This window comes from Odocoileus virginianus, chromosome 23 (genome assembly GCF_023699985.2).
Source record: "Odocoileus virginianus isolate 20LAN1187 ecotype Illinois chromosome 23, Ovbor_1.2, whole genome shotgun sequence".
Classification (NCBI taxonomy): Eukaryota; Metazoa; Chordata; class Mammalia; order Artiodactyla; family Cervidae; genus Odocoileus; species Odocoileus virginianus.
Window position 1 is genome coordinate 46,099,779 of NC_069696.1, and position 15,584 is coordinate 46,115,362.

Below are 15,584 nucleotides of genomic sequence, written 5' to 3' on the forward strand. Positions count from 1 at the left end.
AGAGACTATGAAAGTATGATTTCATGTTGGTTTTAAAATAATACATCAAATTTCATGTAATATTTATACGGTGTGTAGTTTACATGCTTTGGGTGTACATTAAGAAAGGTTTGAGAGACATACACCCAGCTGGTAGGAGGTCTGCGTTTGGAATGGAGGCTGAGACGGCTGCAGAAAACAATCACCATCTACTGGATCCTCTTCTGTTTGGGCTGGAGTTTTGCGAGAAGTGCATGTTGATTTTTTAATAGACTTTACTTTTTAGAGCAGTTTTAAGTTCACAGCAAAACTGAGCAGAAGGTACAGAGACTTATCCCATTCCTCCTTCCACCACACACATACACACACACACACACACACACACACACACAGATAAACACACACATACACACACATGCACAGCCTCCCCCACTATTAACATCTTGCACCAGAGTGGTACATGTGTTACATTCCATGGACTTACATTAACACATCATTATCACCAGTGTCCATAGTTAGTTTCTTTCTTCTTTTTTTTGGTCATACTATGAGGCATGCAGGATCTTTGATCCCTGACCAGGCATTGAACCCCTTGCAGTGGAAGCTCTGAATCTTAAGCACTGAACTTCCAGGGAATCCCCACCAGTGTCCACATTGGGTTTACCCCTGGTGTTATTCATTCTTTGGGTTTTGAGAAATTTATAATGACATTTATCTACTATCATAGAATACAGAATAGTTTCACTCAACCACTTAACCAGTGTACCACCAGGAAATCCCCACATTCTTTTTAAAGGCAAACCCAATAGTTGCACATATACTGACACCAACATCTCACTGATCAACACTTGGTCACTTAGAGCGGCAAGGGAGTCTAGAAAAATATTCTGAGTGGTTGGCTATGTGCCAGCTATATTTCCAACGTTCTGAGAGAAGGAAAGGTTGGATATTGGAGAATGATGGACAGTCCCTTCCCCATTGTGCCGTCCTCCCCCTGGAGTGGGGAAGACAAGCCGGACTGTGAAATTCCTTCATGTTCCGAGACTCTGGTTCTGATGTTTTCAGATGATGACTCTGAGACCCCAGAGGAGATGGAGGATGAAATTCCGGTGGTGATCTGTGCAGCAGCAGGCAGGATGGGCGCCGCCATGGCCGCCATCAACAGTATCTACAGCAACACCGACGCCAACATCTTGTTCTACGTAGTTGGGCTCCGGAACACTCTGTCCCGAATACGGTAACATGTGTGCTGTAGACTTTGGAGTTTTCTACTTCCTTTTTTTTTTTTTTAATCAACTTGTTTTTTTAAAAACGTGTATTTATTTTGGCTGTGCTGGGTCTTCGTTGCTACTCCTGGGCTTTCTGTAGTCGCTGCGAGCAGGCTGCTTTTTGGTGCCGTGTCTCCTCTCGGGGCTGAGCGCGGGCTCTCGCCCTGCAGGCGCGGCAGCCGCAGCCCTAGGCCGGGCGGCTGTGGCTCAGAGTTGGTTGCTCTGAGGCATGTGGAGTCTTCCCAGACCAGAGATCGAAACTGTGTCCCCTGCACTGGCAGCTGGGTTCTCGTCCGCTGCACCACCAGAGAAGTCCCTCTACTTCCTTTTAATTGTTCTCATCTTTCCTTACGTGGATTCTCTTCTTTCTTGGGTCTAGCAAATGTCCTTCAAGTTAATGAGAGGATAACCTGAGGTTTACCTGATGGCCTGACAAATACATTGCCTCGCTAAGGAAATTTCAGCAAAGCCTTGTTAATCTGATAGGGCAGTGCATTGTTCTACAGAAGTGAATTATTTAATGCATCAAGGAAACCCACTCCTTAAGCCATTTACAAGAGTCTTTCTTTCTCAAAGTTTCTCTTTTCTCTGCTTTCTTAATCTGAGAGGCTATTAATGTAATCATCTAAGATGGCTCAGAATCATCACTAATTATAATTCATAAACTGCAAAGTCACTTCTTTCCTATCACACACCATACTAAACCATAAATTGAAGTTGAATTTAGAAGAAATAAACAGGAGATAAAATTCTAAATATATTACTAAATTGCAGGATAGTTGTATAATTTTGGTATGGTGAGTGACTCCCAGACCCCAGGCGAAAAAAATGGACAGATTTGACTGCTAATATTAAAAAAATTTTAACTGATGAAAAACACTGAGTGAAACTGATCACACAACTGGTTAGGAAAACTGTCTTCAACAAGTATTGTAGACAAAGGATTACTATCCAAAATGTATAAAGAATTCTTACCAAAAAAAATTTAAAAAGACAAGCATATAGTAGAAAAATGAGCACAGAATGCAGACAATTCACAAAACAAAAAACTATAAATGGCCAGCAAACACAAAAAGATGTCCCATGTTACTAGTAGGGAAATACAAGTTAAAACAATGACATATAGTTGTCTACTCATCAGGATGGTAAATCTAAATAGGACATCACCATCCTGTGCAGGAAAATGGACATGCTTTTCCTTGTTTGCACAATGTATGCTTTATAAATTACTAAAGCATTTTGAGAGGACACTATGGAAATATCTAATAGAATGGCATTGTGTATGTATTTTGACTCACCATTCCATTTCAACAGCTGGGAATATGTACCACAGAAATTCTAGTACATACTACCAAAATATATGTACCACAATGTTAATTTCAGCATGACGTGAAATAATTAAAAAAAAATTGCAAAGTGCTTAAATGTCCATCATTGGAAGAATATTTCAATGAACTATGGAATATGATCCAGCTATTAACAAAGAAAGAAGGCATAGAAGATCCCCAAGGCATATTATTAAGCAGAAAATACAAGTTGCAGTACTCCTCATATACTGACCCACTTTATGAATGTCTTCATTCATTTGAGTTGCTGTAACCAAATGCCACAGTCTGGATGGTTTGGCTTAAAAACAGGAGAACTTTTATTTCTCAAGTTCTGGAGACTGAGAAGCCCAAGATCTAGGGGCCAGCAGATTCATGTCTGGTAAGGGCTCACCTCCTGGCTCAGAGCAGGCTGCCTTCTTGCCGTGTTCTCACATGGAGAAGGGATAACAGAGGTTCACCAGGGTCTCTTTTATAGGAGAACTAACCCCATTCATGAGGGCTCCACCCTCAAGACCTAATCACCTCCTAAAAGCCACACCTCCAAATACCACCACACTTGGGATTAGGTTTCAGCATACAAATATGTGGAGGACACAGCATTCGATCTGAAGCAACGAAATGAAAAGCCCCAAACTATAAATGTGTACATGTACTTGTATGTATTTCTGTAAGGAAAAAAAAAGAAAAAAGACCCAGAAATACCCCCAGCTCTAAAAAGTAATTATTTTTAAGGAGGATGAAAGAAGTGGAGAGAACAGTGATGAAGAGAAGTTCAGGTATTTCAAGTATTGTTTCTGTCATTTATAAGGAGAATGTATTCATGTTTGAGTTTTATAATCAGATTTCTTTTTTGTAACAGCACCACAGGAGGTACTAAGATATAAAACACAATTTCTCCTTGTCTAAACGGTCCTTGGCTGTTGTGGGTTTTTCTGTCTCATTTCTCATTCTTCTTATCATTTATTATTTCAGATTGTTCACTTAGCACATTGTTAACAGCTCTTTAATTATCTGTGGGTATGAAAACCAGGCTTCCCAGGTGGCTCAGTGGGTATAGAATTGCTTGCAATGCAGGAGACATTCGACTGAACCCCTGCAGTGCAGTAGGCTTGATCCCTGGGTTGGGAAGATCTCCTGGAGGAGGACATGGCAACCCACTCCAGTATTCTTGCTTGGAGAATCCCATGGACAGAGGAGCCTGGCGGGCTACAGTCCATGGGGTCATGACGAGTCGGACATGACTGAAGCGACTGAGTGCAAACGTGCACGCGTGAAAACCAGATAACCAAACCCCAAACCAGATCACCAAACTCTTCTTATCACTTCCTGTTGCAGATTGTTCACTTAGCCCGTTAACAGCTCTTTAATTTTCTGTGGGTGTGAATACCAGATAACCAAACCAGAAGGATGGCATGTGTAATAGGAGTGAGGTTTTGTACTTGAACCAGAGGGAGGCATGAACTGCAGGGCTTCAGGACGTTTAAGCAGGGGCTGTTTCTCAGCTCTTGGTTGTCATCTCCACCACCCCATTTTAAAATATTTTAAAAATTCTTTTTTTGGACATATAGCACACAAACAGAGAATTGTATAAACCCCATGTACAGCTTAATGATCATCTTTGTGGATCCTTTGGTAAACACGCCCCTGTAACACCTGTGCTCGGCCTGGTCAGTCTTTCCAGCTTTGCTGTTCTGATGGTGTTCGGGGATATTGAATTCTGGTTTTAATTTGAGGTTCCTTGATTTCTAATGAGGTTGAGCGCTTTTTTCCCACATGTTTCCTGGCCATTTGGATGTGCATGTTCAAGTGTCTGGCCTATTTTTCTGTTGGTTGTCTCTCTTTTTCTTGTTTACATGACTTTTTCTTCCCTAGCTTTATTGAGATATATTTGATATATAACATTGTATAAATGACTGATTCTTATGTTTCAAATTTTGCAGGTCTAAATTTTGTTTGGAAGATTGAGTCCTTCTGTCGAGTTTCCAAAATAATGTTATTTATTGATTGATTTTTGGCTGTGCTGGGCCTTCATTGCTTTGTGTGGACTTTTCTCTAGTTGCAGGTAGTGGGAACTACTCTTTGTTGCGGTGAATGGGCTTCTCATTGCAGCGTCTTCTCTTATGTGGAACATGGGCCCTAGGTCGCACCGACTTCGGTAGTTGCGGCATATGAGCTCCGTAGTTGCAGCTTCCTGGCTCTAGAGCACTGATTCTGTAGTTGTGGCACACGGGCTTAGATGCTCCTCCACATGTGGCATCTTCCTGGACCAGGGATCGAACCTGTGTCTCCTGCCTTGGCAGGTGGATTCTTTTACCACTGAGCCACTAGGGAAACCTGTCTTGTTGATTTTTAATCAGCAAAAATGTTACCATGTGTAGTTTTAAAACGTGTGGCCCACATGAGAAATAAAACTGGAAATTTAATTTTGAAATGATTTCTATGAAGAATCGTATTACAAATTGGATAAAAGATAGGCAGAATTTCTGTAAGACCAAGCACACTTAAGTGGAGAGGGTAGAGAAGAGGAGGTGAAGGTGGGGAGCAAAAACAGATGATTGAAAGGTAAAGGTAAATTCAGGTCATCCTTGGAGTCCAAACAGCAGAGTAAACACGATTCAGTCAAAGGATGCCCTGCCTCCTTACAGGGCTCTTGGCCCATGGCAAAGAGAACACCAACAACTACAGATGCTGCTTTATAAGAAAGAAGGAACACTGGGACTTCCCTGGTAGTCCAGTGCTAAGAATTGGCCTTCAAATGCAGGGCACGTGGGTTTGATCCCTGGCTGGGGAACTAAAATCCCACATGCTGTTGAGGAACCAAACCTGCATGCTGCAACCAAGATCCAATGCAGTCTAAATAAATAAATAAAGTGTTTTTTTTTTTTTAAAAAAGAAGGAACACTTATTGTTTTTCCAGTTTCCTGCGGAGATATTATGAGGCTCTGGGGAGATATTTGGTTATTACTATTTTGCTTCATTTCCTTTGCAAAAGGAGTTATGTGAATGAAAAAAAATCAAAGCTGAACCAGATGGGGAAAAAATCAGAAGGATTTATAGACTAGAATTGACTAAGGTTACACATGTCGTATTTTTAATTTTCTAAGGAGGCAAGACATTGACTCCGAGGCAATAGGTGTATTGAGGCAAGGTTGGAGGTATGTGCTAGATGCTGTTCTTTGTTTTTGTTATCTCTTTAGGAAATGGATCGAACATTCTAAACTGAGAGAAATAAACTTTAAAATCGTGGAATTCAACCCTGTGGTTCTTAAAGGAAAGATCAGACCAGACTCCTCGAGGCCTGAGCTGCTCCAGCCTGTGAGTAGGGGTTACACATGTAGGGGATGGTTCTCGGTGAGACGCTTGTTCGGGGTGGAGGGCCATCCACTGGGGTACACATGAAATGTTTCTGAAGCCTCCCAGTGTAGATCTCCACCAAACTCTGCTTTGGTCATTTATAAGGCAACTGTTTCAGAAAGGATGTAAGATGGTTTACATAATGAAGCTATGAAAGAAGAAATGAAGCATAAGAAAATGTAGGATCCTTTTACATGTGTAAATATACCTAAGGGGTGGTTGGGGTGCCAAGTAGTGAGACCAGGAAAATATATTCCCCACCCACTGGCAGTTGTGTGTACTGTGATTGGACATTACATTTAGCTCAGAGTATCCTAGCAACTAAGGGAAAACTGTAACAAGATGGGGTATTTACCTCACAGTATTGACTAATATTTTCAGGCGACATTAACTTTTTCTCTGGCTCTAGCAATCTTGAAGTGTTTCACTGCAAGAGTTCTTACAAGAAGGACACTTTCCTGCATAAAAAGCAGTGTTTTGATGGCAGGTTTACAGAAAATTCAGCTTCCTTCTAGTATGATTATTACTTAAATACATCCTTGAAAATTTACTAAATTCTAAGCCTTCTAAATGATATGATCTTTTCCAAATTCCAGGTATTTATTATCGAGAGTGCTCACTACGTTTGGACTTTGCATTATAGATTATTATAGCTTCCCACATAGTAAAGAATCTGCTTGCCAGTGCAGGAGATGCAAGGGTCCTGAGTTCGATCCCTGGGTCAGGAAGATCCCCTGGAGGACGAAATGGCAACCCACACCAGTATTCTCGACTGGGGAATCCTATGGACAGAGGAGCCTGGCCCACTGTGGTCCACAGGGTTGCAAAGGGTCGGAACAGCTAAGCAACTGGGCGCAGCACATTAAACTGTTAAGACACCCATCTTCAGCCCATGCATCTCTGGCTTTTCTCCGGTTCAAGGAGTTAAGACATTGAGCTTGTGTGTGTGGTGTGATGATGTGAGGGACGATGCATGTGTGTGTGTGTGTGTGTGTGTTTAAGGCTGTTTCAGTTGACCGGTGTCAGATTACTGAATATAGAGAAAGGCAGGCAATTTGTGGCCAGAAAGATTAATAGCCTCTGTGCCTTCCATGGTGGCAATTCACAGCGATGAAAATAGTGACAGTCTCAGCAGTGGGGGGCAGTGATTGGATCTAGAAGACCCTCTGATGGGTGCTGATTTCAGTCCCAGGGCCGCAGGTAAACCTCACTAGGAAGCTCAGGCAGGCCTCTCTGCAGTCTTGTTTTATTCTGCTCCAAACCTGGAGCTGAGCCATGGTCATGCTCAAAGCTGACCCACTGGAACTTCTGTCTCTTCCTCACCATCACTTCTTTTCTTGTTTTAACAGCTGAACTTTGTTCGATTTTATCTCCCTCTGCTTATCCACCAACACGAGAAAGTCATCTATTTGGATGATGATGTAATCGTCCAAGGTATACTTGCCGATGCCAAGAATACTCAGAAAAGGAGCAGCTGATAAGTAGAATGCCCATCTCTGTTCAATTTTGAAATATCTAGTGGCTCAGTGATTTTCATGGCTTATTTAATTTGGGAGTATAGTATTATAAAAAATGAGAGAATATTTTGAAAACAGAGGTTGATATTCACTTTCTGGGACAATCCAGTTGACTTTCTGAGAGCCACTCCCTGTCAAAGTCTGTAATAGGTACCCTGCAACCCTGAAACACACAGGGATAAAGCCTCACTGATGATGTTAGAAGCGAGCTCAACTGTAGCGTTAAATGCTATCTTCTCTCTTTCCTGCATGCAAAATAAGATGAGCATTGGTGAAGTGCCTACAAAGCCACAGAAATAAAGAAATCTGACCAATGCAGATCGGAGCTTATTATCAAGTGGCTTTTCATATGATATGAACTATTCTTATCAAGCAAATTGCCAAACCACTTGAAACCACAGATTATATATTTTTCCCCCACAGCAAAATCGGGGATTGTTTATGCGCTAAGCTCTAGCTAGTCCTGGAATGAGTGCTATACTATTGTAACTGCTGGTGTTTGTTAATTCAGGAGACATACAAGAACTGTATGACACCACCTTGGCCCTGGGCCACGCAGCAGCTTTCTCCGACGACTGCGATCTGCCCTCCTCCCAGGACATACACAGGCTCGTGGGGCTGCAGGTGGGCACCCATCTTGGGAATCCTACTTTCACTCCTTCTTCTCCTGGCATCTCAGAGCAAGTGGCATCGTTACCTTTGAGAAGCCGGCCAGCCGGGCAGGACTGATGGGCAGCACACAGCCAGGGGTCTGGGTTGCCCAGTCACATCCCCGCTCTGCTCCCAATGACTCTGGGCCAAGTTACTTACTTCTGCAAGTCCTTTCCTTATCTGGAACATGGCAACCATAGCACCTACTTGGTCGTGTTTTTGTGGGTTGTGATGGGATAACATGATGTCAAAGTGTCCACTGAATGCTCCAGAAATGACGGTTGTTACTTAAGTCACTCGTAACCACACTCTATGGCAGAGACTGGTGTTTTCTCTAAGAGACTCCCTGAAACTTTGGTTCTGTTTTCAGAGTTTTGACTGTCTCTCCCCCCATCTCCTTTCAGTAGAGGAAAATATTGACTTTGTTCCAAGGTAAAGAATACCCTTGTAGAAATGAAGGCAGTCAAACCCAGATGTAACACTGAAATCAAAAGAATGGCTTTAAAATACAAGATACTATTACAAATTGAATGCTGTTCTTAAAAAAAAAAAGTTCCAGGAAATAATGACATATGTGTGACATTAAAGTGTGACACATTTTAAGGCCTAGGCCCTGGGCCCAGACCTGCCTGTCAAAATCTTGGCTCCATCACTCAGGAGTTTTGTGACCTTGGGCAAGTTACTTAACCAATCATTTTCTCCCTCACTTGTCAAATAGTGGTAATAATAGAACTTCCTGGTAGGGTTATTGGGAGAGTTAACTTAGTTAATACATGTAAGTTATTGCATGCAACTAATGAGCTTAAGTGTGTGAAGTTCTTAGAACGGTGTCTGCATGTAGGAAAGTGCTCAGATAGTTCTATTATGTCCAGGTCTTTTGAGCATCCCCTGAGGTGGATTATGGCAGCCTCTGTGGGTGAAATAGTGTGTATTGCCTCATGTTACATTCACTCAACTACCAGTTATGCTATGTGCCCGACACTGATTTAGGTGCTAGTAAGACAGTAACAAAACTAAAATTTGTGCCTTTGTGTAGCTTCCATTCTAGTGGGAAGAGATGGTCAACAAACAAGTGAAATATTGAACAGAGGAGAAGAGGAGGTGGGGTTGAAATTTAAGTTGGGTGATCAGGGAAGTTTTTGTGGAGGCTGTGTTTCTGAGCCTACACCTGAAAGACTTGAGGCAACTATCTTCACAGATATTTAGAGGAAAACATTCCAGGAAAGGTAACAGCAAATGTGGAGCCAGGGGAGTATTTGGCATATTGAAGGAGCAAGGAGGTCAGTGTGGCAGAGGGGTCACAGGGCGAGTAATAGAAGATGGAGAGGTAACGGGGACAGGGCAGACGGTGGAGGGCACGGCAGGCATTTTAGGGAGCTTGGATTTACTCTGAATGATGGGCTTTGAGCAGATGAGTAACACTGAGACAGCAGGTTGAAAAGGGTGGACGCAGGACACAGGTTGGGATGGGCTGGCAGAAATCCGGTGAGTGGTAATGATGGTCTGGACCAGGCAGGTAGCAGAGACGGTAAGAAGTGGTGGCTTCTGGGGAATCCCCTGGCAGTGCAGTGGGTTAGGACTCCTTTTCTCACTGCTAAGGGCCCGGGTTCGATCCCCGGTGAGGGAACTAAGATCCCACAAACCACATGGCAATATCCCACAAGCCATATGGAGCGGCCAAAAAAAGAAAAAAGAAGTTGTTGGCTTCCGACTATATTTTGGAGGATGGGGCCACAGGGCTGCTGAGACCTATATGGAAAGTGAGTGAGGAGGAGGAGTCCAGGGTGGCCTCGTGACCCTAGGTTTTCTAACTGGAAGGATGGAGGGGCCACCAAGGTGGGGCAGGTGGTGGCAGAGCAGGTTTGAGATAGGACTGGGGTCTGTTTGGGGACCTAAGGAGGCCTGCCTTACCAAGCAACGGGACAGACAAGTTGAGTTGGCAGATACAGTGGAGCTGGAAACCCAGAGAGGTCCCGGATGGCTGCATGGAGAGATTTAGAGCCAGATGAGGCTGTTGGGGGAGCTCGTGCTGGAGAAATGAGCAGATGCCAGACATGAGACTAGGGGCACCCAGCTTTCAGCGGTTGGGGAACCAAGAGGAAACTGGGAAAGCACTTGAGGAAGTGGCCGGTGCCCAGGAGGAAGCCCAGGTACTGCCTAATGGTCTCAAGAAAGTGGTTATTTTCCAGAAACAAAAGATTCCTTGGTCAAAAGCACGTGTATCCTTTTCTTTTATAGAACACATACATGGGCTATCTGGACTACCGGAAGAAGACGATAAAAGACCTTGGCATCAGCCCCAGCACTTGCTCTTTCAATCCTGGTGTGATTGTTGCCAACATGACAGAATGGAAGCACCAGCGGATCACCAGACAGTTGGAGAAATGGATGCAAAAAAATGTGGAGTATGTGTGGGCCTCTATCATTTTTTCCATGCTCGGGAACATTATTCCATTAATTTTCTATGCATAGCTCAGGGGTTAGAAATCTGAGGTCAGATTTTCTTACAGAGGCACTGTTGAGAAAAAAGGGATCAGTGGATGAAAAAGCTATTCTCAAATGATATGTCAGAGGCAGTGAGATCCTGTGCAATCCCTTATTAATATAAACATTTTCTAATATATTGTTAATTAATGTGATTTTAAATCTCCTAGAATGCCAGTGAATCTTTTCAACTACAAATCATTTATCGTAGTAGAGCTTCTCCTTACACAGATTTAAGAATTATTTTATAAAGTCGACTTTTTAAAGGATGAATTTATTAAATCATTTTTCATTATCGAAATTTTAAGAGATTATTATAACACAACCACTGTTATCATGGCAGTGTATATCCTGTCCATATTTTAAATCTGGATATTTTTAGTATTATCATAACCTTGAATTTGTGAGTAAAGTCATTCTAAATAAGGTAGGATCAGAATTTGGGATCTTCTTTGTTTGCTATAAAAGAGCCTGAGAAGTAAAATGGCAAAATATTAACATTCTGTGAATCAAGGTAAAGCATATAGGAGTTCATGGTATTCTTACAATTCTGGGTGGGTTTAACAAATTTCAAAATAAAAAGTTGGAAAAAAATCAAAGACCATAGGCTTATTACACAGTGAGGGATCCTCTTGTGCGTGCTCAGTTGCTAAGTCACGTCTGCCTCTGCGGCCCCAGTGGACTGTAGCCCACCAGGTTGCTCCGTCCATGAGATTTCCCAGGGAAGAATACTGGAGTGGGTTGCCCTTTCCTTCTCCAGGGGATCTTCCTGACCCGGGGGTTGAACCCATGTCTCCTTTTTGGCAGGCAGATTCTTTACAACTGAGCCACACCTTTTAAAATGATTAGATTCCACTTCATCTGAGTCTGTGGGACTCCAGGCCAACTGTTGCTTTTCTATTCTCTTAGGGAAAATCTCTACAGCAGCTCGCTGGGAGGAGGGGTAGCCACCTCCCCAATGCTGATTGTGTTTCACGGGAAATACTCCACCATCAACCCCCTATGGCACATAAGGCACCTGGGTACGTATTTTAGAACACCAAGGTACATCTTATAGATGTGGTGAGGACCAAGGTGAAGGGGAGTGTGCTATTATACCAGCTTCCTCAATTCAAATCCTCCAGGTGACCTGGGATCTCACCTGGGACACATTATTTAACCTTCACTGCTCAGATTCTGTAACTGCAGCTTATAAAAAATGACCTGAGAGATGTTTCTAGGAAAAGCACTTCAGGAAAAGCCAATCATGCTTAGCGTATAGTATGCGCTCAATAAACACGAACTTTTGTTGAGATATTGTGTTCACTGGCAGAACTTTTCCACATACCTTTATTGCTCTCTCGCAGTAACTGATAGTGGACAGAACCAAATGAATAGCATAATAGTTGATGATAAATTTAGATAGCTGGCAATTTATCTTTTTTTTTTTTTTTACTGTGTCGGGTGTTTGTTGCAGGGCACGGGCATTCTCTAGTTGTGGTGTGTGGGCCTCTCATTTTCGTGGCTTATCTTGTTGCAGACCATGAACTCTAGAGCACGGGCTCGGTAATTGCAGTCAGTGGGTTTAGTTATTATCCTGAGGCATGTGGGATCATAGTTTCCTGACCAGGGATCAAACCTGTGACCCTTGCATTGCCAGGCAGATTCTTAACCACTGGACCAGAAGGCAAGTTCTATAATTTATCTTTTAGGAAAAAACTGCTTGCTGACTGTATACTATGTGAGTACCTCAAGTCTTTTATTCACTCTTCACGACAGGAGTACAGGCTCTAGGGTATGGACTGGAATCCCAACTTTGCTATTATCTAAGACCTTAGGCAAGTTACGCAAGCCCTTTGTGCCTTAAGTTTCTTCACTTGTAAATGGAAGCTAATATTAAGTTTTTACAAGGGATAAATTACCTAATATGAGTAAACTGCTTAGAACAGAGCCTGACACAGAAGACATTCAATTCTTTCAAATGTATGGCCACAGCCCGTTTGCCACACCCACTGGGTCAGACCTGTTTAGAAATTCAGAAAGGTTCTGAAATTTTAAAAGGTAATGTGCACATACTTACATTATGCAATACACTGAGGGGGTTCTAGATGTTGCTACAAAAGAAGTTATTAAAAATCCTTTCACTTTCAAACATTTGGGGATTGATTAGTTTAGAATTGGAGACAATGGATTGTGGACATAGACTGTCAAGCCCTGGGCTAGGCTCTGGGGGTCGATGTGAGCATCACTTCTCTCAGAACAATCCTGCAAGATGGTATGTCTCCTACTGTCCCGTGTAAAAGGAAGGTCACACAGAACTGTGGAAATGCATGACTGTCTCCTCTTTATGATGCTGCATAAATAGTTCCTGGCTCACTAGCATCACCCCTGATTTTCCTGAACATCTGTATGCACAGTATGAACACTGATGCGGGGATGCTGAGGACACTAATATTTCATTTGATTTGCTTTATAATGCCGAGCCCACTGTTAGGTCAAGTGGTGATGAGTGGGGAGAAAATCCCATCAAAGTAAAATAGCTATAAAAATATGTGTAGGAACAGTGATGTGGAGCTTAGACTGGGTTAGAGAAAATCAGTGTTGGGGTAAATTCTTCATTGTATGCCCATCAATTTATCCAATTTTTTTTTTCAATGAACTTGTATTCAATTTTTAATATAAAATTTTCATTTTCTAATGAACCTATCATTGTCCCCTAAACACAATCAAGGCTGGAATCCAGATACCAGATATTCAGAGCATTTTCTGCAGGAGGCAAAACTACTCCACTGGAATGGAAGACATAAACCGTGGGATTTCCCGAGTGTCCACAATGACTTATGGGAGAGCTGGTTTGTTCCTGACCCGGCAGGGATATTTAAACTCCACCACCCCAACAGCTGATGTAACTCGACATTTAAAATATTTCCTGTACAAATATGCAGAACTGTCCATGTGTACCCTATTATACCATTGTTCTTTGTGAACAGGACCTTTGATACAAATGATCCACAAAAACAAAAAACCCAACTGTGTACAAATAGTACCTTGAACCCTAGAGGTATTGATTTAGTTCCTTAAATACAAGTGACAATTATAGATTCTGTGAGTGAAATATGTTATTGCAAAGAAATAAACCCAGCTAGGTTTCAGCAATTTGCTTATTAACTCTGAATGAAAACTACAGCCATAAATGTAAAAAATTTCTAAATGTATTTTTTACATGTAGATATTTTTTTAATGAGTTGCCCATGTTGTCTTCTGTAGAACAATATATTACATTTAAAACAGGAATGTCTAAAAAAATAAAATATTCATAAACTTTTAATGATTTTCATAATCTATTACTCTACATGTTAAATATAATAGCAGGTAAACTGATCTCAGATTAACAAGGGAAAGAATACCAGAGTCTTGCTACAGAAAACACTACAATTTAAGGATAATCATTCTCAATATTTTTTATTATAAAAAAACAATCAGACTTTCAAATGATTTTTAAAACTTTTTCAATATTATTTAATGAACAAGTCTCATATTCTCATGTATAGTGTATATCAATATTTACTATTCATCTGCCATATTTAATGAAAAACATCATTATTGTATGCTTGGAAAAATCCTTAAACCCATTCTCTAGTGAGTGTCCACCATAATTTAAAGGATATTTTCTCCACTCAAAAAAAAAAAAAAAAGAAAAGAAAAAACTATGTGAAGACTACAATCATTAAAAACCAAAGCAATACCTAGTTACATGCTTTACATAATCCCATGAAAAAATAATTAAATTGTTCCTAATCCCTGACGCAAGGCACGTAAAAGCACCCGCACAAAACATCCATGTAAACAGCAATACGGTACATGATTTAAATAACATGAATGACTTTGACACGGCTTGACCTAGACTAAAGGAAAAATAAAATCCACTGTGGCTACAGCTAAAAACCATGTTAAAATTCACAAGAATCTGTATCTCTTGTTATAAAAAGAACAGGCTATATCATCTTTTAGAAAAAAAAACTTCATAAATATTTTCATATTGAGAAACAACATGCTCCCTGGGTAGGAATAAAATCAGAATATTCAGATGTGATCAGGAATAAATGCAAATGGCATTTCAGAATACCCAGCTTTGATATTCACCAGGCCTAGTAGTCTGGACTATTTGTAGCACCATGGAAAATGCATTAGAAAATCACAAAAGTACATTACTTCAAACTAACCTTGAATGAGGTTCACTTAGTCCACAGTAACAAACAGCAATGATGCAGTTAACTTTTTTTTTCAGATAATTTTTAAAAAATTACTGGCTTACTTGATTTATCTAGCAAGAAAAATTCTGTATTATTTATTTTAGTACATCTCATGTACATAAAGCACCAGTTTAAATAAGATTATCAAACAACCTCTAGCCTCTTGTTACTCAACCTGAAAGTTCATTTCTCATCATTTCTATGTTACATGCTAAAAGTCAAGGAGGATAAAATTAGAATGGTGATAGATACTGAGAGAGAAGTTCAGTCCCCTTCCTTTCAAATGTTATGTCTCTCAAGTAAAACACAGATGAAGTAGCGAAATTTAAAAGGTTTTCTGCATTCTCTGGAACTTACCATCTCAGCAGAATAGTTTCTTCCTACTAGAGGATCAGCAGATGGGGGTGAGGACCACAGGGCTCATGCCCTGGCAGGTAAGGCCGGTTAACCTTGCTGCTGCGAGGCCATACTCTACATTTCTACTGCAAAACAACCTCACCAATGCTCACCACTGGTAAAGCAAGGAGGCCTGAGTGTGAACACAACTCAGGAAGCCCATTAAACACTGCGAAAAACTACCAGATGAGACTCCACCAAGGGTTAACCTCATAAATGAAAATCAGCACACCTGCCTCTTTACCAGGGGGAATCTTATTAGCAGCATGCCCTTCTCAGGCATGAAAAGGGAGAATGGTGCATCTAAGTTTATGCACAGTTCATAGTCAAGTGTAAAGATGCAGACTCTTGCATTTTTAAATTACAGGTTAAAAG

The 15,584-nt window shown here is 41.3% G+C and overlaps 1 protein-coding gene across 2 annotated transcripts in view; it reads left to right on the plus strand.

Moving 5' to 3' along the window:
* GLT8D2 (glycosyltransferase 8 domain containing 2) overlaps positions 1 to 13,888 on the plus strand; it is a 50,665-nt gene extending 36,777 nt beyond the window's left edge. For both annotated transcript variants that reach the window (XM_020905529.2, XM_020905528.2), the window contains exons 4-10: positions 1,045 to 1,216; positions 5,773 to 5,890; positions 7,279 to 7,363; positions 7,958 to 8,070; positions 10,336 to 10,502; positions 11,491 to 11,603; positions 13,292 to 13,888. In XM_020905529.2, coding sequence (XP_020761188.1) covers positions 1,045 to 1,216; positions 5,773 to 5,890; positions 7,279 to 7,363; positions 7,958 to 8,070; positions 10,336 to 10,502; positions 11,491 to 11,603; positions 13,292 to 13,464 — 941 coding nt within the window. In that variant the 3' untranslated portion in view covers positions 13,465 to 13,888. The remainder of the gene's footprint in view (positions 1 to 1,044; positions 1,217 to 5,772; positions 5,891 to 7,278; positions 7,364 to 7,957; positions 8,071 to 10,335; positions 10,503 to 11,490; positions 11,604 to 13,291) is intronic.
* Positions 13,889 to 15,584: the final 1,696 nt, after the last annotated feature.